The sequence below is a fragment of the Balaenoptera musculus genome, chromosome 15 (genome assembly GCF_009873245.2).
Source record: "Balaenoptera musculus isolate JJ_BM4_2016_0621 chromosome 15, mBalMus1.pri.v3, whole genome shotgun sequence".
NCBI classification, from domain to species: domain Eukaryota; kingdom Metazoa; phylum Chordata; class Mammalia; order Artiodactyla; family Balaenopteridae; genus Balaenoptera; species Balaenoptera musculus.
In genome coordinates this window covers 10,074,527-10,101,047 of record NC_045799.1, presented here as the reverse complement: position 1 = coordinate 10,101,047, position 26,521 = coordinate 10,074,527, and the positions used below count along the sequence as shown (strand labels likewise).

At 44.4% G+C, this 26,521-nt stretch overlaps 1 protein-coding gene across 1 annotated transcript in view; it reads right to left on the bottom strand.

The window, feature by feature from the left end:
* Positions 1-26,521, bottom strand: part of ATP9A (ATPase phospholipid transporting 9A (putative)) — a 135,108-nt gene that overhangs the window by 41,898 nt on the left and 66,689 nt on the right. Inside the window, 5 exon segments of the mRNA XM_036824925.1 lie at positions 11,821-11,916; positions 11,918-12,034; positions 22,550-22,662; positions 23,658-23,800; positions 26,173-26,333. Coding sequence (XP_036680820.1) covers positions 11,821-11,916; positions 11,918-12,034; positions 22,550-22,662; positions 23,658-23,800; positions 26,173-26,333 — 630 coding nt within the window.

Sequence of the window (26,521 nt, the reverse complement as noted above, 5' to 3'; positions counted from 1 at the left end):
CTTGGGTACATGCACTAAAATGCTTACAGGATGATACACATGAAGAGAAATTACTTCACTCTTCTCTCTATATACTACTGAAATATTTTAGTGTGTACACGCATTCCTTTTATTTTTAATATTTTTAATTTTAATTAAGTAAATAAATATCCCAACACAATACGAGATTATTATAAATACGTAGGTATACACAAGCCCAGAAAGCTTGACTAAATTTACATCCTCCTTTACATACCAGTTTAGTAACAAAGAAAAAGGAAATTCTTCTTCGGATGCTTTCCAACACGACTGCTAGGGAAAAGATTTTTTCATCCTTGCTTTTAAACAGCTGTTGTTTCACCCCTTAAAAACGTATTTAATTGCTCTGAAAAGATGTGAAGAGTCTGTGATACTGGGCTTCAAGGAGATACACTAATTCCCCCAAAGCCTGTTCTTAACTTCAATCAAGAAAGGATCTGAAACTCCAGAATGGGAAGTGGCTTTCAGGGCCGTAGAGGCAGTTCTGGCCTTGGCCAGCCTGGGTCCCCCTGCTGCGGACCCCACAGGACTGTGCTGGAGGGAAAGTTGAACCATGAATCTGAAATGATCAACAGTGACAAGTGTTCCCGGGGAAGCATGAATTACAGCTGAATGGAAACATCTTCTAACTGTGCTTTCTTCTACAGCAAACCCCTCGAGGGAGTTAAGGAACCTACTTTGACTGTGCTGGTTGCCCCACCTCCCATCTCCCACCCCTTGGGTCCAAGGTCCTAATCAAAACCTCACAGGTCCCCTTGGGGGCTGCAGGATATGAGCCCTGCAGGGGAGCCTTTCTTTCTCACCTTACACTCCCTTATTCCGACTTTAACATTAAGTCAGCTTTAATTTAAAGCTGCTTTCTACCAGAACATATAAAATCCCCCAGGTCCTACTGAGAAGAGAGCAGTTTAGAACTGCGGAGCTCACTAACCCTTCTCAACAGCAGCGGGGACAAACATTTCAGCGGTCAGGTGGGACGACTCCATCCCTTCCTAAAACAAGATGATGTAAATGAGGCTACTTCTGCTAGAGGGTCTGAGCTTCAATTCAAAATAATCATCCTGTATTGCCAAATCAGAAAGGATTTCAGGGTCTTTTTTTTTTTTCTTACGGCCGCACTACGCGGCACGTGGGATCTTAGTTCCCTGACCAGGGATCAAACCCGCACCCCTCTGTAGTGGAAGCATGGAGTCTTAACCACTGGACCGCCAGGGAAGTCCCAATCTCAGGGTCTTGAGTCTCGCTGTCCTTAACAGCTGGAGCTGGGGTCTCAGGGGGTCTTGGGTCAGACTATCTGGAGGTCAGAAGAGCAGCAGGAAAAGGAATCTCGTAAGGTAAATGAATGAACAAATCAATGAGAGGCAAAAGCGAATGCTGGAAACCAAGAAAGGGCCAGAGTGGGGGATCTGGGCTCCACGAGTCAGCTGTGTGGCTGGTTTGGGTCAGGAAATTAAAAAAACAGAGGCTCCTACTCCACCCTTCCACCTCCAAAAAAAAAAAGCCTATCTGAAGAATTCTTGTCAGAGCTGTCTGTCCATGAAAGGGCTTTTTCATCATTTGTTGGTCGGCAATGAACCACCTGTGACAAGCTTTAATAATCTTCCCTTTGTACCTGGGAATGTGTGCTTGGGAATTACGCCAGACAGGCTAAAGAGCCTTGAATTCCTGTCAAAAGCAGGATGCATATGAAATATAAGAACATGCATGAATCTGCTATCTGATTAAAACAGTTCTTTGGGGGCGGGGCATTCAATCAGATAAACACCCAGGCTTACAAAGAATGGCCAGTCTGCCCGAAGCCAGCCTTTCAAGCTTATAAATATCCACAGACCTAGGTATTTTTTACTTTATTAAGAAATAGGTTCCAAAATGTGCCACATGGTGGTTGCAGGTTTGAATGCCAACAGGAGCAGGGCAGGCAGCGGACAGGGGCAGGGCCGGCCACCCAGGGACAGGGTTTGGGGGAGGGGGCTAACTGCTGCCAGGTAGAAACTGGGCCCAGTCTTTCCAGATCTGATCTTTCTCAGGAGAAGCTGATTTTTATAGAACACTGAGTGATTTTTAAATATTGCTGTTTTTCTTTTAAACACAGCATGGAGCAAACAAAACACAGCCTGCTACTTTTAAGAATCAGCGGACAGGGCTTCCCTGGTGGCGCAGTGGTTGAGAATCTGTGTGCCAATGCAGGGGACACGGGTTCGAGCCCTGGTCTGAGAAGATCCCACATGCCGCGGAGCAACTGGGCCCGTGAGCCACAACTACTGAGCCTGCGCGTCTGGAGCCTGTGCTCCGCAACAAGAGAGGCCGCGACAGTGAGAGGCCCGCGCACCGCAATGAAGAGTGGCCCCCACTTGCTGCAACTAGAGAAAGCCCTCGCACAGAAACGAAGACCCAACACAGCCATAAATAAATAAATAAATAAATAAATAAATAAATAAACCCAAAGTTTAAAAAAAAAAAAAAATCAGTGGACAACGTGGTAGAATAAAAGGCCACTCCCTGATCCAAATTTCCTGATCCTATACTTGAAATTCAGCCTCTTATGACTTAACTCTGATAAAAACAAGTATTTGAAAAGGAAGAATGGCATCATCTCCACAAAAATTTAGCCACTTAGAAACGACTATTTACTTAAGTCCATTCTGGACCAATACTAATGTGATATGGGGACAGGACTTTTGCATGTATGGCCACGGATGAGCTAATACCAAGGAAGGCTCATTTGACAGTTTTCTACAGTGTCCCAAAAATCCCATAGTCCTGCCTTACACAGGACCCCTATCTTCTGAGCAACCAAAATCTTATTTCAAAATTCTACCCCAGTGGTTAATACATAACATTGATGGAGGATTTTTTCCTTAAGTTCCCGACCGCTGTTCTTTGACCTCACCCTCAGGTCCAAGGGCCTGGCAACGTGATGGTGGAGCCCCACCAGCCTCCTAAATCTCTCTGGGTCGACACTCCACACTCCATCGTGCACACATCTGAATGCTGGCATTGTCCGAGGCCTGGAGCTGAGGCTCAGACACGAGGAGGCATTCAGGGGACCGACAGGGATGTGGTTATGGAGGAAAAAAAAACCCCAAGGCTGCAAAGGGACGGGAGATTACCGGCGCCCCCTCAAGGCCACAGGCTTACCTTTCCCCAACGGTTTTTATCCTCTTTGCAACAGGGTTAAGAAATGCAAAATGAGACAACTGGGACCTTTCATGCATGCGGAGAGATGTACAGAGAGATTGAATACGCGAGGCTCTCCATCATGACATTATTTATGACAGCCACAAGTGGGGGACCACCTAAATGTTACACTTGCGAGACAGAGAAAATAATCTGTGGTGTATCTAAGCAGCAGAATATAGAGCAGCCACTAAGAATATTCTTACCATAGATAGTTACCGGAAAGGGATAATGCAAGGGAACAAATCAAGGTCATCGAACATATATCGTATGTATACAGAAGAGAAATAGGTAGGAGAAACACCAAAACATTTTTGGCTTTTTTTTCCTGTAATTTTTTTTCTTTTTCTATAACAAGCTAATGTTACTCTTATAATTACTGAGGGGGGGAAACTAAAAATAAAATCTGCTTCTAGATTAGCTGTACCTTCACTGTATACCCCTTTTTCTTATATCACCCCTGTCTGTATTACTCCTAGCTTCTGACATTCTAATGGATGCAGGAATGCTCTCCATCTACAGACTCTGATGTCTGGAGGAGAGACCCACTCGCTCTTCGCCCATCTCTCACGGCCACTTGCAAGGGGGCCATTTCAAGGTTACTGTGGATCAGAGGAGAAACACATCCTTTTTGGTTTTCCCTTCTAAGGGTCGGATCCTGAAGAGATGGACGGTGAAGACAAGACACTCAGAAGGTAGGCTTCTGGGGTCTGGCAGAAGACAGTTATTATCACCAAGCTTGGAAGCTTATAAGATGAGAAAAGAGGGAAGGGACACACACAAAAGGTGCCACTGAGTTTTGGAGATCCCAGACACAACACTGGCTCAGTGCAGGTGTCCCAAGGGGACCGGAGTAGGTAAAAATAATTGGACACTCTAGAACTTCACCCAGTATCCGCCCTGAGCTCCCCAAACGCAAGTGCTTCACTCTCTGCACCACTTGTGAGTTGACAAAGCACTTTCAAACCATCATGCCATGGGTAGGGACGTGGTCCTGTGGGGTTACGAGCCCCACCTCTGGACATGGGCTGCCGGTTTTAATCTCGCCAGCCGTGTGACCTTGGGAGTATTCCTTAGCCAATCTATACCTCATTTGCAAACAGCACGATCACAGTAATTCTGGGTGGTAAGGGATGCCCATAACACGGTGCCTGGCACAGAGCAGATAAGCAACAGGCGACCCCTTCTTACCACTGGCAGCATCACCGCTACCCTCACTGCTCCGTCTCTTCTCTAAGGGCCATGAGCTCCGTGTGATGTATCAGTCCCTCTTTACCTACGAGGAGGCTGAGTGCAGCTTAAAATCACACCGCTAATCAAGTCCGCCCTGGCAGTGACACACGACCCGCAGCTGCACTGCGGGGTAAGGAGGGGTAGTGCGACCCCCCCATCTTTCAGAAGAATCAGTGGAAATGAAGGTCTTGAAATGCCATTGCGAGACGACAGAACACACAGCAAGCCAACATTTTAGCAAAACTCAGCTGATGCCCCACACAGCGACACCACACACACGGACGTGCTTTAGAAGGATGAGTAATGGAAAGCAAGGTGCAAAACTGTATCTATAATTTACAACTGCGCTCTTAAATTTTTAAAATAGGTTAATAATTAAAGGGTGAGGAAAATTCTAACATACGCAAAGAATTATCTCTGCAAAGGTACTCAGATATTGAGAACAGTGGGCAGCTCCGAGGCAGAGGTCAGGGGAGGGGCCCCGTGTAGAGACTGTGAGAAAGGAAGGGGCGGGGCGCCTCAGGGGAAGATGGAGATAGACTTCTCGCTCTGCGCCCTGAGCAGGGGTGGCCACACAGAACATTCTACACATTACCCAGAACTTGTAACTAAGGGCCCTGAAATCACTGAGGTACTCAAGGCACAGCCACACACAGCAGGCCACTTTCATTCACACTCACACACACGCACACACACCTATGCACATCCACAAGCCACACACGCTCAAACAGCAGCTGTGCACACATCACGTGCACATGTGTTCACACTCACACTCGTGCACATATGTACACGTGCCCACGCGCGCACGCACACATAAACCCTACAGGACCATGAAAACCATCTGGCTTTCTCAAGGATGTGACTTAACCCACTTCACCCTCCTTCGTTCCTTGTACTATAGTGTGATTCTGTACCAGAGAAACATACAACTGTAATTCAACATATATGCCCACATTTAGGAAAAATCTGGGTAACTCTACACCCGAACATAAACAGTGGTTATCACTACGTAGTGAGAATTACAGGTTGTTTATCAACTTCTTTAGACAAATGAACGAGTCCCAGGGTGGATTCCATCTGCTCGGAGGAGAGCACTTCCTTGACCACTCACGCCAAGAAGGACACGTTAAAAGTTGTATCACAGTGACCCCCCTCCACTGCACCCCACCTCCAACACTGCCAAATATCCTGCAGACGATGGGATGCTGTCAGGGCTGAAGCCTGCTCGCCCGAGCATCTTAGGACCACTTCTCTCCGGCCAGATTACATCTGTCTCATTTCCCCTGGGAGTTTACTGTACGGGCGGGGGGTCGGGGGGGTGGGGGCAGTGCCCCCCAGGCTGTAATCAATAGCTGAATAAAGACACTTCAAGGCTTCCCAGGCGGAATGTGCACAGGAAACAAATTTAGGAAATCCTGCTTTCTGTTACAGGAAATGAATCCTAGGCCAACTGGTAGAAATTACTCCAGGAGCTCCAAAGTAAAGAGGATACTGGCTTCTGTATGTATTCCATCAACTGACCTTGCCCGCAACAGCCAGGTTTTATTGATATAGAATTTCAAAGGTAGGATTCTAGACCCAGCCACTCCTACGTGGAATCCCACAGGGATCTGGAAACAGTACAGCTTTCTGAAAGATTTCACTGGAACTAGATTTAACCTATTTTCTGTCAGACGGTATACTTACATAAACAGATTTATATTTTGAGGTATGCACCTTTTGAAGTAGTTTAAAAAGCTGGTGAGTAAAATATTTACAGTGGTTAGTAGGATTATGGTTTACTTTTTTTTCTTCTCTACATTTTCATATCTTCTATCATAAACATGAAATGACTGTGTAATAAAAAAAATAATAAAGCTGTGGGGAAAAGGAAACCAAGAAAGCAACACCGACCTCTGTGAAGACACCAAAGACCAAAAGAAAATACCTTTTTTTAAAAAAAGCAAACCGCTATTCAGAATCTTAGAAAAACAAAACAAATCTGAATCCAAAGGCAATTAATGGACGGCAGAGATAAAGGGCTCTTCTCTTTAACAAAAAGGAGCTGAAAAGCACAAAGCATTCCATGGAAGATTTACCTTCATGGAAAAATCTTTGCACAGCCCTAAAACAAATATATCAAAGTTCAGTGGGAACCAGGGGTGTGGGACAGGCATTAAAGACCGTCACATGTGCATGTCAAAAGCCAATCGGAGCCCAGAGGCACAAGTGCTGATCGGATCACCAACATTTAATTTAAATTCTATCAAATACCCACAAGCTACTGGTCCCCAGTCCATAACTACCAAGAATCTGGTCCTTTCTCACACGGACCATTCAATGGTATCATCCTCCCATTCCCAAACGGAAAAGCAAGATCAAGCAGACTAACCCTGGTCAAGACACGGTGACAAATATGACAAGCTTTTGGTTCCAGGGCACAAGTCTCAGTAGGCTCATCCATACCTATCCCCCACCTCCCCCTTCTCTCTGCACACAATTTCCATCTCAGAATTTGGCCAAGGGTTACCAAATTTTTCACCCCTAAAAAGCCTGGTTCAAATATCAAAGGTCACGGATGAACTGGGCTTCACAGCTTGAGCTCTTCCACAAACACCAAGCAGATGAGAAGGAGTCGTCTCCCAGGGGACACATTCCATTGCCCCAGGAAAGGAGGAAGAAGAGACTGGGCAGGGAAAGACACACCCAAGTGTCCTGCCATTTCTGATCTTTGGAAAAGATTCTTATTGGGCCACCCTCCCCCCGCCCGCATGATCACATCAACCACTGGTTCACGGATATTCTCAGATGAGTCCAGACCTCCAAAACACTTCACGTACCAGAGAAGCCCCTCCCTCCTTCTTAAAACGAACAAAAATCATCATCATCTTCATCATCATAACTGGGAGTCCTTGCAACATTTGGTGGAAGAGTAAAATGGTTAAAAAAAAAAAAAAAAATCCCGGGAAGCACTCCGGTAATTTACGTCATGAGCCTTAAACATACTCATTCAGTTTGACCCACAGGATTTACTGACCACATACTAAGGGCCTCACAACACCCTCCTGTGGGTCCCATGTCACAGACACACAGTGAGGATAAGGAACCCGCTCAGGTGTGGAGCTGGGAACCCAAGATTCACGCGCTCAACTGTCTCACTCCTGCCGCCCCAAGCGGTGTGGGCTGCTGCCTTGTTTAACGTAGACTCCACAGTGCCTGGCCCATGGGAGGCACTCAGAAGTACCTGGTGAAATTAATGAACCCCGTCACACCATTTCTAGAAATAGCAAGTGTAAGGATACTCGCTGCAAATGTTTATAAATACTGTTGCTCAAAAATAGAAATAACCTAAATTCCAAAAATATGAGAACAGTTGAAGGTATTAGGGTCCATACCGTAGGCAGTGCATCTGAAAAACTGTGTTTTAATAATGTTCAAGAAAATTGAGAAACAGGTATGATAAAATATTAGTGAAAAAAGAACAAATATAGGCAAAACCCATAACTATATTAAAATGCTCATTTTTTTAAGAAAAAAAACACATGAAAACCTAGTGGAGGGGATATATATCAAATTAATAAAAATTAATATTTAGTGGTTTCTGAAAAATGGTTTAGTAAAAGGATTAAGAGTTTGGGCTCTGAAAACAAACTCCCTGGGTTAAAGCCCTGACCCTGTCACTTAGGGGACTGGTGTTGTAACGTAAGTCAGCCACAGAAAACAGCAACTTTACCAGGAGGAAACCTGGGAGACACCACCTTAGCCAAGAAACCTAAGTTAGCATCTCCGAGACCTAGACACGCCAACATCATGTGTCTCCAGATACCCTGCACCGAGGACAGTGCCAGAAATGCATAACCTGAGTCAACATCATAAGAAAATGTCAGACAAATACAAACTGAAGGACATTCTACAAAACAGATAACCTGTATTCTTCAAGAGAGTCAAGGCTGTGACGGTCAAGGAAAGCTGAGGAACTGTTCCAGGTTAAAAGAAACTCCAGATTGTCCAGTGGTTATGACTCTGAGCTTCCACTGCAGGGGGACATGGGTTTGACCCCTGGTTGGGGAACTAAGATCCCACATGCTGCACAGCTTGGCCAAAAAGAAAAAATAAATTAAAAAAATAAAAATAAAAGAGACACCAGAGGCAGTACAACTGAATGTGGTGTGTACTCCTGGATTGGTTACTGATCTGGGGAAAATATTTTCTTCTTTTTTTGTAAAAAAGTGAGTGGGACAGTCGATGCAATTTTAATAAGATCTGCAAGTTAGATAACAGTACTGTATCAATGTTAATTTCCTGATTCTGATAAATGTCCTTGTTTTGTAGGGAGATATTTAGGAAAGTATTTTTAGGAAATATTTAGGAATAAAAGGGGATCATGCCTGAAGCTTACTCTTCAAAGGTAAAGATAAAGCAAAAGCAGAAAAGTGTTCACATTTGAAGAATCTGAGTAAAGTTTTGGTAAAGGGGACTTCTTTGTGTTAATTTTACAACTTTTCCAAAAATTTGAAAGTATTTCAAAATTTAAAAGTCTAAAAAAAAAAATCCAGGGAAGATATAAAAATGTAATGTACAGCACAGGGAATATAGCCAATATTTTATAATAACTTTATATGGAGTATAATCTCTAAAAATATCAAATCACTCTGTTGTACTCCTGAAACTAATATAATATTGTAAATCAACTATACTTCAATTAAAAAATAATAAGAGAAAAGAAAAGCCACTATACTTTGAACTCTTTAAAAAAAAAAAACAACTAGGAACTTCAAGCTAAATATTTAATCTCTCTGTCCTTGACTTTTCTCTTCTGAAAATGGGGATAATCATAGTACCTCTTAGTTGCTGGGAAGATTTAATGAATAATACACAGTACATCAAATGGGACCTGATGTGTACCAAATACTCAAGGGAAGTTACCTACTGTTATCTTTTATGAGTGAAGTTGCAAATAACCCATTTCCCTCTTTATATTCTTCTGAAATTTCCAAATTTTCCACACTACAAAAAATTGTTTCCATAATCAGAATAAAAGTTTTTTTTAAGGAAAGAAAAAAGAAAGGAAGACTGGACAGAAAAAAAAAACAAAATGTTAACAGACTGGTAAAACACGGACTGTGTCTTAACTACACTCAAGTCAGGGGGCAAAGGATATGATACCACTTTCATGCTGGGCAAGGGAGTTCTCTGCCTACACCTACACAGAAGGCCTTCCTATCATATGGCACCCTAAGAGAAAACGCAGTTAGGGGCTTCTTACAGAAAACACTGCACAGGCAACTGTATTACCAGGTCCTATGCTCTTGAACACGGAATTAAACGAATCCTTTCAGCTTTAGCAAGAGTTGATGCTTAGATACAAAAATACGTGGCTTACTAGACTTCATCAAAATTTAAAACTTCCACGTTTCAAAGGACACCTTCAAGAACATAAAAGATAGAATGGGAGAAAATATTTGGAAATCATATATCTGATAGGAGGTTTTTATCTCAAATACATAAAGAACTCTTACAACTCAATAACAAAAAGACACATAACACAATTAAAAGTGGGCAGAGGACCTGGATAGACATTTATTTCTCCAAGGAAGATACATAAAGGGCCCAATCAGCACATAAAAAGATGCTCAACGCTATCAACATTATTAACCTTTGGTATCAGAAACACAAATCAAAACCACAATGAGATTTCACTTCACACTCACTAGATCGGCGAGAATCAAAAGGAGGGACGGTGACAAGTGTCGGCTAAGATGCAGAGAAACTGGAACCCTCGTACCTTGCAGGCGGGAATTTAAAACGGTGCAGCCACTTTAGAAAACAGTGTGGCAGTTTCTCAAAAGGCTAAACATAAATTTAACATGACCCAGCAATCCCTCTCCTATACGTACGCCGAGAGAAATGAACACATATGTCTGCGCAAAAACCTGGACACATGTTCATAGCATAATAGCCCCCCAAAGAAAATACACATATATATATATATATTATACACATACAAAATATATAAACAGTCCAAATGTTCATCAACCAAAGAATGGATAAACAAAACACAGTATTATCCATTCAATGGAATATTGTTCATCCATAAAAAGGCATGAAGTATTGCTACATGCTACTACATGGATGAATCTTGAAAATACATGCTAAGTGAAAGAAGTGAGACACAAAATGTGTGTGTATGTTTCCATTTGTATGAAATGTCCAGAACAGGCAAATCTACAGAGATAGAAAGTAGGTCAGTGAGGCTTCCCTGGTGGCGCAGCGGTTGAGAGTCTGCCTGCCAGTGCGGGGGACGCGGGTTCGAGCCCTGGTCTGGGAAGATCCCACGTGTCACGGAGCAACTAGGCCCGTGAGCCACAGCTACTGAGCCTGCGCGTCTGGAGCCTGTGCTCCGTAACAAGAGAGGCCGCGATAGTGAGAGGCCCGTGCACTGTGATGAAGAGTGGCCCCCGCTTGCCACAACTAGAGAAAGCCCTCGCACAGAAACGAAGACCCAACACAGCCAAAAATAAATTAATTAATTAATTAATTTTAAAAAAAAAAAAGTAAATACGTGGGATGCAAAAAAAACTTGCAAAAAAAAAAAAGAAAGAAAGTAGGTCAGTGGTTGCCAGGGGCTGGAGGGAGGGAGGGTGGGAGTCTGTGGGAATACAGGCACGGAGTGCTTCCTTTTGGGTTGACAAAAATGTCACAAAAATCGATGCTAAAATTGACTGTGGTAATGGTTGCATAACTCCATGAATATACTATTTAAAAAAACCGGGCTTCCCTGGTGGCGCAGTGGTTGAGAATCCGCCTGCCAATGCAGGGGACACAAGTTCGAGCCCTGGTCTGGGAAGATCCCACATGTCACGGAGCAACTGGGCCCGTGAGCCACAACTACTGAGCCTGCGCGTCTGGAGCCTGTGCTCCGCAACAAGAGAGAGGCCGTGATAGTGAGAGGCCCACGCACCGCGATGAAGAGTGGCCCCCGCTCGCCACAACTAGAGAAAGCCCTCGCACAGAAACAAAGACCCAACACAGCCAATAAATAAATAAATAAGTTTAAAAAAGAAAAAATGACTACTATCTTAAAAAAAAAACAAAAAACACTGACCTATATATATCTGTCAAACGGGCGACTGTATGGTATGTGGATTATATCCTAATTAAGCTGTTTTTTAAAAACAGCGCCCCTTATGCGCTGGCCGTCTGAACCACAAACAAGATCTCTCGCTGCTTCCTAACTCAGGATGTATCTCAAGTCCAAGGCTACTCCTTCTAGAGGAAAATCAAGGGCTGCAGGCATCTGCCAGCGTGTTTCCCTAGCGGCCCAGCATCGTCCCGGATCCCGCTGCCCTGACAGGCGGCCCCAGCCGGAGCGCGTGGGAAATGGGCAGCGCATCCCGCGTGCCCGGGGCTTACCTCGTCCGGGCTGGACGCCTGGTACACGCGGCAGGAGTCCTCGTACTGCTTCTCCGCCTCGGCCTGGTCGGTGACACCGTTGGACTCGTACACGGGGGGTGACGTTGTGGCACAGCGCGATGGCCTTGACGGCTTCGTGCACGCGGCTGCTCATGGTCCGCCGCACTTTGGTGGTGAGCGCGGGACCCTTCTGAGCGGGCGGGTCCTGGGATTGCTATGAGAAGAGGAAACCAACGAGGAAGATGACCAGAGACACGGAAGGACCTCGAGAGGGAAGAAGAACGACCCCGCGGAGTCGCTGCTTCTCTTTCAGCTGCTCTGACACACGTCACTCTGGGGGTGTCTCCAGTAACACTGCCATGAGGGCGTGGGAGTCAGGGATCCGGTCGTGGGCGCTCAGCCAAAAACAAAAATGCAAAATAAAAAGAGGAAAAAATGACAGTTTAGTGAATGTGGGTGATGTTACCTGGGAACATGTGAACGTGCCTTCCTCTGGGTGGTGCTGGGGGCCTCTGGCCGAGTGGGGGCCCCGTTACACTTCAAGGGATGTGCTGCTTCAGACCAGGGCTCCCGGACCTCGGCACTGCTGACATTTGGGGGGGATAATTCTCCGTTGGGGCTGGCGGCGGGGGGAGCGTCCTGTGCACAGTGGGATGGCTAGCAGCTTCTCTGGCCTCCATCTACCAGATGCCAGAAGCAACCCCCAGTTGCAACAGGAGAACAAAAGTGTCTTCAGATGTTGCCAATTGCCCATGGAGACCAAAATCATGCCTGGGTTAGAACTGCTGTTTTAAATGTACATTCCTCTCAGTTTAAAATTGAAGACAGGGGACTTCCCTGGTGGCGCAGTGGTTGAGAATCTGCCTGCCAATGCAGGGGACACGGGTTCGAGCCCTGGTCTGGGAAGATCCCACAGGCCGCGGAGCAACCAAGCCCGTGAGCCACAGCTACTGAAGCCCGCGCGCCTAGAGCCCGTGCTCTGCAACAAGAGAAGCCACTGCAATGAGAAGCCCGCGCACCGCAACGAAGAGTAGCCCCCGCCCGCCACAACTAGAGAGAAAAGCCCGCACGCAGCAACGAAGACCCAACACAGCCAAAAATAAATAAATTTTTTTTAAAAATGAAGACAACAGTATGGATGGGGGCTCTAGGGGGTAACAAGCAACCAAGGGCAGGTCCAGGGAAAATATCAGTAACAACCAGAAAGAAGCCTGGCTGGCTGAACACACTGCAAAATGGTACCTAGAAGTCCACTTAGGGTAGATTTTCAAGAGTAAACTCAAATGTGCTCAAGTTTTGCCTTCCACACTGGCCACGGACCCTAACTCTTGTCTAAGAAGCAGTTCTGTTGCTTACACAGCCCTCATCCGTTCCTTCATTCATACCTTTCAACACACAGCTTGGCCTCCTAATGGGTTAAGTTGGGGAAGACGTTTTGAGCAACATGGTAAAAAGAGTACTGAAGGCTGAGAAATCTGAGCCTGATTCTCGGGTGGGTGTGAATAGCTGTGTGACCTTGAGCAAGTCCCATCTGCCCTCTGGGCCTCGGTTTCCTGCAAATGAGAGGAGTGGGCTAGGGGGTGGTTTTCAACCCATGTGCAGAGTAGAGAAATCCCGAGAAACCCACTCAGCACCATCAAACGAGGAGGACAAACAACCCCATACCCATCTGTGTTACACACCGGGTACCATGAAGGTCTAGCTTTGAATAAAGGGGTTCTACTGCCTTAAAATACAATAAAAAATTAAGACCACTAGAAAGAGACCACTTGCCAACAGTCTATGAGTTAGTGTTCAATAAAAAACACTCCGGTGCCCTCCCATGACCCATCTGATTAGCCTCTCTCTCCAACCTCCTTCCTGCCTCAGGGCCTTTGCACTTACGGGACCCACTTCCTAGAACACTGTTTCCCACATCTCTGCAGAGCTAGCTCACTCCACCTCATCATTCAGGTCTCCATTCAATGTTTCCTCCTCAAAGACACCTCCCCTGAGCCCCCTAATCCATGCTGCCCCCTGTGCCCACCCCACTGGGAGCCATGCTTCCACGTTACCACGTGTGTTATTGTCTCCACTGGCTAAAACTGGATCCTTTACCTGATAACTCTCCCGTTAGACCATGAGAACAGAGAGCTTGTCTACTGAATTCTAGTACCAAGGGCAGTAGTAACTAGCAACAGATATTTGTTGAACAAATGAACAACTTAATATTCCTAAGATACTGGTGAGAAGTCCTCATTTGTCATGAACTTTTTTTCCATTTCTAAGAAGAAATAAATATCAAATTGACCAACATCAGTTCCAGATTTTAAGTCACAGTTTAGGACAAAAGACCTACAATAGCCTTCCTGCCTCTACAACTGAGTCTCGGAAGCTGGAGATGTTTGTGAAGTTACTGAATGCTGTGTTCCATTAAAAACATATTTTATCCAACAGAGCAGAAGCCATCCCATCTTTTAGAATGAATCACGTTTCATACCCATGAACACATGGTTGCCCAAAATAGAGAACAGATGGGTTATGAGAAACAAGAAAACGACTTTCGTTTAATTTTTTAATACTATTTTTAGCAGTGGCATTATACTCCTCAGGTAATTAGACAATTACTAAATTATTCTGGTCATGCAGGCACACACACTGCTCTGGCTTCCTGCTCTGTTAACCTTTGGTGTCAAGAGGACACGAGTTTCACTTCCAGGCCAAAGGGCACGGCATGGTAACAATAATTAGAGTAATATATCAGAACTACAGTTTAAATGAATCATTATTTGCCAAGTGCTTTTAATCATAAAGAATTTAAGTTTAAGATTATAATGAGGACTGAAGATTTACAGAAAGGTTCCCTCTCCGGGAGAGACTAAATCAAGAACATTTTTTCTAAACTCTATAATTTATGTTCTAGCTGTGGACGCATGTCTTCATTTTTTTGCCCACATTCCTCAGCACCTGGACCAAATTATTACTTAACATTAGGAGCAATAACAAGACCTTTGACAAAGTAATTGCTCTGGCTGGCAAGTTTTAGTAACAGTGGATTTGAATGAAAGGCTGAGTTCAGGGCCTCTTCCACAAACCTTCGGATTTTATAAGCAATCTGATTCTGTCTACAGAAGTCAAATATTTCCACTCCTATTTCAAATGTGGGATAACACAGAGCTTTGGGGTTTTGCATTCCAGGTGAAACCACACTAGGGCAAGGCAAAAAAGAGAAACACAGCCCAGATTTTTGCAAAGACCTCACTCTCAGATCAGGGAACCATTTGACAACAAACTAGAAAATGATGGTGACTGAACTGGACCAACATCACAGGCAGACTGGTTTACTATCTCCACGTTCATTCCTCTCTCTCTTACATTGATACTTATCCCAATTTCCTACTAAGATGTTTCAGGGAAGAGGGGTCATAACCACTGATTCTGAAATTCTCTTTTAATCTGCAAATAAAAGGCTCACCCACACACCAAATGGCAATCCACATACATCACGAAGGCACTGGTAATTACCAGGAGCTCAGCTAGTGTTCGTATTGAGGCCCAGTCCCCAAACTTCCTCACATTCCCCATATGGAAGAGTTTCACATTGTACAGTGTTTATCTCTAGCCTCCTCCCCATAGGCCCTTTAACCTGCACACATTTCTTCTTACTTAAAAAATACCAGGGGAAAATAAAAACAGATGTGGTATCCACAGAGACAGGTTACAACTCTTTTTGCCCTGGGGGAGAAACCACTGGCCCTCTTAAGGAGGGAGGGCAAAATAGCCCCACGTGAGGTCAGAAGTTGGGTGAGGAATCAAGATCTCCATATACAAAGGCCTCTGACTTGGGCCCTTCGGTGGATATCTCGCACCATGTGATGTTTTGGTCATTCTAGGGCAGCCCAGCCAACAAATGAGACACGGAGATTCAGTGAAAAAAACAGGCCTCCGTTTCTCGTTAATAATCCATGGCAGGGACATTTCCCAATGAGAACTCCAGCCTGTATTTCAGGAAACAGTAATACAGAAATTAAATGCCGAGTCACCAGGAATATCAATTTTCTTTCCAAATGCAATGAAAAAAAATAACCACTTACAAACATTCATAATATTACCAGATACGATGGATGGGTTGCAACTGGTAAAGATACACTATTGAAGAGAAGGAATTCCTGTTTCAGTGGGCCCCCTTCACTCCCCAAATTGAGCTCAGAGCTGGTAACTCATTAACCTCAAAGGTCCACCTCCACAGAGACAGGCTTAGAGCTACCACTTCCAAGTGAATCAACTGCCTTACACGCTAAGTGACTGCATAAACACAACGTTTACTGCTTAACAGTACACATCTTTCCACATGACAGAGGCAACAGATTTCAATTCGTTGAAACTGAACCACATACTACACAGGGGTTCTCAACTTGGGAGACTATGCCTCCCCACTGGGCAGTGTCTGGACATACTTGAGGGTGCGACAAAGCAGGTGCCGGGGGAGCGTGCTACAGGCATCAAGGTGGCAGAGGGCAAGGATGCTGCTGAACACCCTACAGGGCACAGGGTGGTCCCCACGGCAAAAAATGATCCAGCCCAGATGTCAATATGCCCAGGCTGAGAACCGGACATGAAGCCGCTGCCACTGTAAAACCGGGGTTAGGATGGTGAGGCCGAACTGTGCACGAATGCTGAACTGGATACTGTCAATTTAAGATTTGGATTTTTCGCATTAATTTTGAGTTTTTTAAGTGTTGCATTACAGTATGGTTTGTCTTGATGACGGCGTTTTCTTGCCATCTCAATAAATTTTGCTCCCTGGGTGCATGCTTCACTCTCTTTAACCCTACCTAGTCCTGGCCCTATTATAAAACCATTAAAAAGGATCATAATCATGACATGTGTGAAGAGAAAGAAGCTGGACAGTGTTATTCCAACAGTGGTTCTTAACCAGAAATGCCTCTCTGAATAACCAGTAAAGATCTTAAGAAGTATATATATATGTTTGGGCCCCTGACACTTAAAGAATAGAGTAGGGCCCAGGCATATATACATATTTTTAAACTTTACAGCTTTGATGCTCAACTCTAGTTTAAAAGAATTACAAAAATATGATGCCTTCTTGTTGAAAAGAAAAAAAGGAACAGAGAGAGAGAGAAACAAAGTACACAGACACACAAAGGCAGAGAAATAGCTTGGCATTTTATACACCCAGGTGTTAACACTGGCTATCACTGAGTGATGTGAATACAGGTGATTTCAATGTTTTTTATTTGTACTTATCCATGTTGTTTATTTTTTCTGCAGGAAAAAAAAAATGTATCCTAAGAAAGTATTAGGAATTTTTTAAATCAGTAAAAAACAAAGTAAACTCTGTGTCCCAGAGAAAAACACACAGATGAAAAATTCCTCCTCGAGAAAACATAACCTTCTCCGTTTCCTATGGATGCAGAAAGCAAGAGGTACACTATCTGGGACACAGCAAGCACTGACAACCGAATGCATCCTGTGTGTATGTATCTTGTGCAGGAAAGTAAACCACAAACTCACACATTCACCAACATACTCATTAAAAAGAAAAGGAGGGCTTCCCTGGTGGCGCAGTGGTTGAGAGTCTGCCTGCCAATGCAGGGGACACGGGTGCGAGCCCTGGTCTGGGAAGACCCCACATGCCGCGGAGCAACTGGGCCCTTGAGCCACAACTACTGAGCCTGCGCGTCTGAAGCCTGTGCTCCGGAACAAGAGAGGCCGCGACAGTGAGAGGCCCGCGCACCGCAAAGAAGAGTGGCCCCCGCTCGCCGCCACTAGAGAAAGCCCTCGCACAGAAACGAAGGCCCAACACAGCCAAAAATAAATAAATAAATTTAAGAAAAAAAAAAAAAAAAAAAGAAAAGGAAAAAAATGCTCCGTAAATTCCACCTCTAACAAATCCTAAAATAATATCAGAGACAAAACGTTAAGTGAAAAATCACAGTTCACAGATTAAAATACGTGAAATAATGTGAACTATGTTTTTTTGAAAAATAAGAATTTACATGTACAGAACAGCCTAGAACACTCTTGGTCCTGGTCTTCTCTGACACAGGACACCACGAGCCTCCCACTTTCCATAGTCATCCATTTTTTTTTCAGATACATATATTAATAAAAGTTAAAGATATTTCCACTTGCTGAGGGGAGTAAAATAGAACAGATGACTACATATTCCAGGTAATAAAGACTAGTCGTCTCAAAATACTTTGAATGTGTTGAGAAAAAATTTAAGTACCTTCCACACATGTGTATTTAAATTGTATAAAAATTGTATTGTGCATTATGAAACAACAAAAACATTCTAAAATGATACGATAAAAATGAAAAGAGCATATTTCACAGAATTAGCTAATACCTCAAAATAACATACACTCAGGGTAAGGGGCACTGAGAATTATAGATTTTAAATTATAATTATTTAAAATTATAGATTCAAACTGTCATATCTGTCATAAGGGGCATGAAGCGCTGACACGTGTTGCAACCTTGGGGATGCCATGCCAAGTGAAATCAGCCAGGTGCAAAAGGTATTGATTGATTCCCTTCATCTGAAATGTCCAGAACAGGCAAACCACAGAGACAAAAAGTAGACGGGTGGTTGCCAGGGGCTGGGGGAGGGGTGGGAGTCTAAGAGATCGGGGGTCCCTCTTTGGGTTGGTGAAAACATTCTGAAATGAGATAGCAGTGACGATTGCACAATGTTGAGAATATACTAAAAAACGCTGACCTGTACACTTAATGGGTAAATGTCATGGTTTGTGAATTCTCTCTGTTTTTTAAAGGTGCCAATAAGTAAATGAATAAGCCAGAGGAAAAATCATCACATCTCCTTAGCCTGTCATGGGTTTATCTCATAATGTGTTGGCCATTTCCTTGTGGTTTACTTGGGCTTGTATTGATCATCTGGAGTTTCCCTGCAGGAATCTTGTAAAGCCGCCTGCCCTCTTTCCTCTTTACGAGGTTACTTTAGTTAAACAACATCCCTAAAACCAGTCACCTGGACACTCATAAAACACAATCTGCATTTCAATGTTCTGAAAATAAACAATCATAGAATTCCAACTCCTTTCGCAGGACACCTCAAGGACTGTGCCTGATAAAAGTTCATCTGATATATGGAGTGAGGGTCCCAGGGTCAATCTTAAAGCTATTAGTAAAGTTTAAATTTTGCTTTAATTTTGAAGATGAAAATGAAATGTGAATAGACATTCTAATCTTTTCCTCCTGCACCTCAATGGGTCTCCTTGCAAACTCTGTTTTGGAGTCCACAGATTTAGACACTGACATTCTGAAAAATAAGGAGGAACCTCAGATGTGCGGTAGCTATTCTCAAACTCTGTTTTACTTTGGAATCACCTGGTTCACCTGTTAAAACTGTAGGTCCACGCACCACTCCTAGAGATTCTGACTCTGTCCCTAGCGATCTGAGCCAGGAGTTCCAAATACTCTACCTTAGGAGACACTGTTATAACGTCCAATTATTAAACTCTAAAAGTCAGATGAATGGCTGTAATGGGCTCAGGAGAATCATCTGGGGTGGTGGGTGTGGTCTAATACTGGATTGTGGGGATGGTTCCACAACTTTGTAAATTTACCTAAAAAAATCATTGAATACTACAGTTAACATGGCTGAATTTTATGGTATGTATGTTATACCTCAATAAAGCTGTTTAAAAACCACAGGAAAGCCTTCATACTTGTCATCACAAAAATAGTCATGTGTTTACCGCAGGGCTTTTCGATGTCCCGAGAGAAGAATGCACGTGGCCTCGGAGGGGGGTAGTGTGCACACCAGCCTCGGTCTTTCCCCATCACACTCAGCTACTTTAAACCCAAGGCCGGGACGGGCAAATCAATTTACGAGCTTCCGCTGAGGAAGGGTGATGAGTTAAGAGTCCACGGTAAGGACTTCCCTAGTGGCTCAGTGGTTAAGAATCTGCCTGCCGATGCAGGGGCACAGGTTCGATCCCTGGTCAGGTAAGATCCCACATGCCGCGGAGCAACTAAGCCCGTGCGCCACAACTACTGAGCCTGCGCTCTAGAGCCCACGAGCCACAACTACTGAGCCCGCGTGCCACAACTACTGAAGCCCGCAAGCCTAGAGCCAGTGCTCTGCAGCAAGAGAAGGCACCGCAATGAGAAGCCCGCGCACCACAACGAAGAGCAGCCCCGGCTCGCCACAACTAGAGAAAGCCCGTGCGCAGCAACGAAGACCCAATGCAGCCAAAAATTTAAAAAATAAATTAAAATTAAAAAAAAAAAAGGAGTTCACGGTAAGAACTTTTAAGACTTTACACAGTGTTATCTGTGCTAAACCAAAAATGGGCTACAAAAGCTGAACTACACAAATATCCTGAGAAAGGATGGCTTCTGTCAACACAAGCTCTTAAAAATACCACGAGCATGGGCAGGGGTGTGCCTCCCGCCGGGGTGCACCCCAAGGTCTACAAAGCTGTCTAACGTGACCGTCGGCAGCCGGCACCGCTGAGACAGGGCTGAGAGGCAGGTGGGACTTGGCCAGGTGCTGAGAAGCTAACGATCCACACGGTGACCCCGCAGGAGGGGCCCAGGAGGCATTGGGACCGAGGGTTCACAGGGAAGAATATTCCAAGACACAGAAACGAGGCGGCTCACCTTGCCCTGAATGCCGCAGGCAGTGGTGTAATGGGGTGAGCGGGAGGAGAGGGTGAACAGCGGGAGAGGGTGAACAGCGGGAGAGGTGCGGCGGGGGATGCAGGCCATGCTGGACCACGTGGAAGCCTCAGACCCTGCGAGGGAGCTGCCAGTACCAGGGCGATCCTGTGCTCCCAGGAGGGAAACAAGGAAAGCCTGCAGGGGGGTCACTGCAGACAGCCAGGCAAGGGAGAGTGTAGTTCCTGCCTAGTGAGTGAGAGGGGATGAAGACAAAAGGCCAAACAGGTGATCTGGAGGGAGCAGGGCCACGACTGAAGGCAGGTGGTCATGGGGCAGGAAGCAGGGGCACTTCCCAAATCCCTGGACGGAGCTAACAGGGTAAATGCGAGTGGTGCTTACTAAAACAAGAACAGCTTAAAGAAGCAAGTGTACGGGATGCAGGAAAAATGCCGGGATGGTGGGTGCACCGTCCTCATGACCCACAAGCGGTGATGCCAAGTATGCAGGTGTATTCCAGGCTAAAGCTCCTGGTCGGGCCGACACAGACATGGGAGCCGTCAGCTTCAATAGGGTGACAGAAGCTGGATAAGAGCGGAACCCCCTAGAGAGTGACACACAGAGCCCAGCACAGACACCACGTCACCTCACAGAGGAAGACGGGTCAGAGAGAGAGAAAGGAACCAGGGGCTGACTGTGGCTTTTCCTCTCGGTCCAACCAAGCCCTTGTGATTTTTTAATAGTCTTAAAGTCCATCTTTGAAGAAGGACAATGGACCATTTGGGGACAAGCCAAGATGCCCACACAGGGAGCCTAGAAGAATGACAAGTGCTTCGTGGCTGGTAGTAGGTGATGACGTGACATGGATCAAACAAACTGTTCTCCACTTAAAATCCACCCCCACTTCCACACTATCCCCTGCCCTGCCATTTTCAGGAGATACCCCGGAAATCCAGGTATGCAGGCTAGCAAACATTCCAGCAAATTAAATGTTGACTATAACTGTATCACAAAGCATTTAGAGAGTCCACCTCTAACTCTTACACAAAAATACATTTTTAATTGGCCTTCTGACTATGGAATCATTGTCTATTTGGACAAATTTAAGCAAAACATGGCCTTTTTATTCTATTGCCCCCAAACAAGTGTCATGACACGTAGCTGGTCTAATGCAGTCCATCTTAGCCCTGGGTGTGTCTCAGAATTACCAAGGGATTTGTTTGTTTTGTCATCTTTCTTTTAAAACACAGAAGCTCAGACTCTCCTGTCATCTTAATGAGTCAGAATCTCTAGGGTACCACACCCAAGTTAATGTCTTTTGTTTTGTTTTTACTCTGTTTTTAAAACATCACCAGTAATTCTGATGAGCAGCCAAGGTGGGGGACCCGCTGGTTTAACTTTTTAGGACTCTTAGGACACTTACAAGTAATACCTTTCTCTAAAAAAAAAAAATGACCGGTTTTGAAAAACCTTGTAGGGGGTGAAAATCAGGAGCAGAGAAGTTGACCATCATCTCTGATAATTTCTTCCATGAGATTGCTGAGTTGAAAAGAGATGAGGAACTAAAGTGATTGGTTATACCATGATTATGTCACAAGCAGCCCATTAATTATGCTGCTTTGGCTCATAATGGGGGAAAAGGAAAAAGTAATTAAGCATGTTCGTAAACTTGAAGGAAAACCAACCATTAGGTTCTCAAAGTTCTTTCTGGCACCAGTTACAAGCAAATAATTTTTTCTTATGTTTTCCCCAGTATCCATTAGTATTTCAGTAGATTAACCCTGGGGATGAGGAAGATGGGGAAAAAACCTCAAATGCAGGTCTATTCAAAATGTGAAGGATTAGTGGTTGCCAGGGGTTTGGAAGGAAAGGTAGGGTTGGGGGAAGTGAGGAGTGACTGAATGTCCATGGGTACAGGGCTTCCTTTTGGGGTGATGAAGATGAAATTGACTGTGGTCATGGTTACACAACTCTGAGTATACAAAAAAACACCCAACTGTAGACTTTTAATGAGTGAATCATATGGTATTATGAATTCCTCTCAATATAGGTGTTAATAAATGTAAAACAATTGTTTGGGTATCAAAACAGAAGGCTTTACCTGGGTGTAAATACTAAAAATGTGGCTTTGTACTTCATCCATTGAGTCGAGGCCATAGGCCACAGTGCCTAGATGGAGCCGTTTGAAAACCATCTCATTCTGGGTAAGAGTTCCTGAAACACAAGACAAATGAGTAACTGCCTACATCCCGGAGCTCTTATTATTATTAACAGTAATGATAGCTATTTGGCTTTTTTTTTTTTTTCTTTTTTTGAGAGTTTACTATATGTCACAGACTGGTTTCAGCACTGCTCCTGCTGGATGAGACACCTGTGATATTTTGTCAGCCCGGAATCCCAGAATTTCTTCTGAAAATAGAACCCCAGGTTTCCAGGGGGAATTATCACCCTCGTTCCCCGGGATGGTCCAGAGGGAGCGTCAATCAGTGTGCCTGACTCATTCCATTGGCCAAGAGGGCAGCACGTGACATACATGAGGCCAATCAGATTGTATCTTGAAGGAATCTAAACCTTGAGCAGACAGGCATATCGACAGAGGATGAGTAGAGTCAAGTCAGGAGACCATCCCAGGGGTCCTGATGCTGACACACCCAGAACTTTCCTGGTTCTTCTCCTTCCTGAAACCTAGTTTTGCTCTGATTTCCTGAATCTTTGCAATAGATTCCCTTTTATCCCATGCTCACTGAATGGTAGAGAGGAAGCTAAAACCCAGGTCTCCCCACTCCGCACTTGCTCTCAACCATTACGACAACCTCGTAACCTGACAGATGTTAAACTGTGGAGCAGTATTTTGAGGTGTGGTTTCAAGGTCAGGACTTGAAGCCAGACTGAGTTCAAAGCCTGCTTCTGCCACTATGTGCTCCTGACAAGTCACTTAACCACCAAGTCACTTAATACCCCCGAACTCACAACGCGGGGGGAGGATTAAGTAAGTGACTATAAATACCTAGAATGGTGCTTTTGTACATAATTAGCATGAAGTAAGGCTCTGCTGCTATCATCATCATCATCATCGTCACCAAACAGTCTGTCATCATCAAAAGATGAAGAAAATAAAAGAGCAGCAGCATGCATCTCTAACACCTCCAGAAAGAGATTCCAAGCACCTTCTTCGACCTTGAATCCTGCGAGGGCCCCAGGAAACTCACCGGTCTTATCTGTGAGTAGGTAGGAAATCCTCCCCAGCTGCTCGGGAATCGTGCTGGAGCGAACCACGGTCCCGGGGATTTTCGAATCCCTGCGAATCACCCAGCTGTACACGATCTTGCCCATGTCCAGGTTCACACGCAGACTGTCAGAAAACCAGAGCACACAGGTTAACGGGATAAACATAAGACTGCTTGTATCTCAACAAGGACTCTAAATGCACATCGTGTGTGCCATAACATCTGGAATCACCCCCTGTAGAAGCACACTGCTGGGGCTCAATCCACAGATTCAATACCACTATCAAATTTCCATGAAGCGATCCTGTTACGGACCAAAATAAAGTATAAAAATTTAAGATACTTTTAAAATATTGAAAAGGTAGTTGTTTTAGCCTTACTTAAAAAGAAAAAATTAGTAGTCCTCTGAGCTAATGTATTTTTAATAACTTATTCATTTTTTACATTGTGGTAAAATATACATAACACAAAATTTACCATGTAAAGCATCTTAAGTGTACAGTTCAATGATATCAAGTACATTCACATTGTTATGGGACCATCATCACCATCCATCTCAAGGACTTTTTCATCTTCCCAAACTGAAATTTTATACCCATTAAACAGTAGTTCCCCATTTCCCCTCCTCCAGCCCCCAGCAAGCACCATTCTACTCTCTGTCTCTATGAATTTGACTGCTCTAGGGGTCTCGTACTGTGGAATCACACATGATCTGTTCTTTTATGTCTGGCTTATTTCACTTAGCATAACGTTTTCAGGGTTCATCCATGTTGCAGCATGTGTCAGAATTCCCCCTTCCTTTTTAAGGTTGAATAATATTCCTTTTTATGTCTTATACTCATTTTTTAAATTTTATTTATTTATTTATTTTTGGCTGTGTTGCGTCTTCATTGCTGCACACGGGCTTTCTCTAGTCGTGGTGAGCAGGGGCTATTCTTAGTTGTGGCACGTTCGCTTCTCATTGAGGTAGCTTCTCTTGTTGCGGAGCACGGGCTCTAGGCATGCGGGCTTCAGTAGTTGTGGCACGTGGGCTCAGTAGCTGTGGCTCGTGGGCTCTAGAGCGCAGGCTCGGTAGTTGTGGCGCACGGGCTTAGTTGCTCCACGGCACATAGGATCTTCCCAGACCAGGGCTCGAACCTGTGTCCCCTGCATTGGCAGGCAGATTCTTAACCACTGCACCACCAGGGAAGTCCCTGTGTTATACTCATTTTTAAATATTTCATTGCAAACAATAGAAAGAAATCTTCAAATTCATTCATAATCCTATAAACTGATTAAATTGCTAGCTATTTCACTGGCTAGCCCTGGCCCATATGCAGATTCAATGCACCGATTTTCAGTCATGTTGTAGACAGCACTTTAAAGACTACAGTTATACACAACATTACAGCACAAACACTCTTTTGTTAGCAATAAATTAGACTTATGTATTCTTTGAAACCATCATCCAGAGCACACTAGCTTGGGGCTCAATCTCCTTCTTCTAGTCATGTTGTTGTACCAGAACCACAATCTCTGTCTTCAGAAAAAGACAAAGTCTAGCTGGGATGATATAAATACACAAAAGAGCAAGACAAAATACAGGGCAAGAGATCAAGTAAGTGTAAGAGAGAGATTATAAGCACTAGAAGTCTGAGGGAAAAAGATATGGCTTATTTTATAATTATTTACTGATCATTTATTATGGGGAAAAAGTAGAAACAGGCATCCAACAATATGGGTCTAAATAAATTATCAGGCATAGAATACACACGACAGCAGTTCTAATAAATGACGGTGTGCAAGTATATTCGGTGTGAAAAGTTATTTGCAACACATCCTTTGTTAGGAAAAAAAAGTGGAGGGTGGGAGTGGATTTTTATGTAGAGCAAATTCTCCTTTTTCTAAAATAGAAAGCTGTCTAGAAAACATATATCCCAAAATATTAACAGCAATTATCACTTAGTTGTGAGATTAGAGATGATTTTTATTTTCTTCTTTGGCTACTGTGAATTTTTTTTTCTACTTTGACCATCTATTACATATATATATATACATATATATATATATATTTTTTTTTTAACCATTTATTCAGCCTTCAGATGAGGTAGGCGAACAATTGCCTGGCATGTGCCACCAAGCTTCCACTGCTAATCAAGCACCATGAGCCCAGACTCAGGCTCAGAATCCTCCTCAACACAGCACTCCCACCAGCCACCACCAACCTTCTGGAGCTGGTAAATAAGATGAAATCTAAATGGCATGTCCAGTGTACACTGAGGCTGGGCAAGGCCAGACCTCTTGAGCAGAGAGTCATTCCAGAAAGGAAGGTTCAGGGAGGAATGTGCCCGTCCAGCGCTCCAGCCAGAGCGCCGCCTACACTCCTGACCCTGCGTGTCCTTGGTCATCACTCTACAAAGGGCCCAGCTCCTTCTCAAAACCGCAAAACCATGACCTTCGAATGAAGAGAGAGAAGCAAATGTCGTAGCACTTAAACACAAGCTTGTTCTCTGCTTACCTGATGGGAATGATGTTGGAAAACAAAAGGAGGAAGCGGATGATTTGTAGGTACCAACGTCCGGCGAAGTGCTGGAGGGCGACCATGACCAGAGACACCACCACCAGAGCTCCAAAGAGGATCTTTGTTAAGCAGTTCACTTCCAGGTCAAACAGGCCAATCTGTGGGACAAGGCACACAGCGAAGCTTGTGATTAGCTGGTGAAACCCACAGCCCGCCCGGAGCACTGGTCCTTCCCCCAGGCACACCTCTACCTCGGGCAAGACAGTGGGCGCCACGGATCCCCACATCTTTGGGCGAGAACACTGGGCCCCACAGGCTAACAGACATCCAAGGGACTTCAATGAAT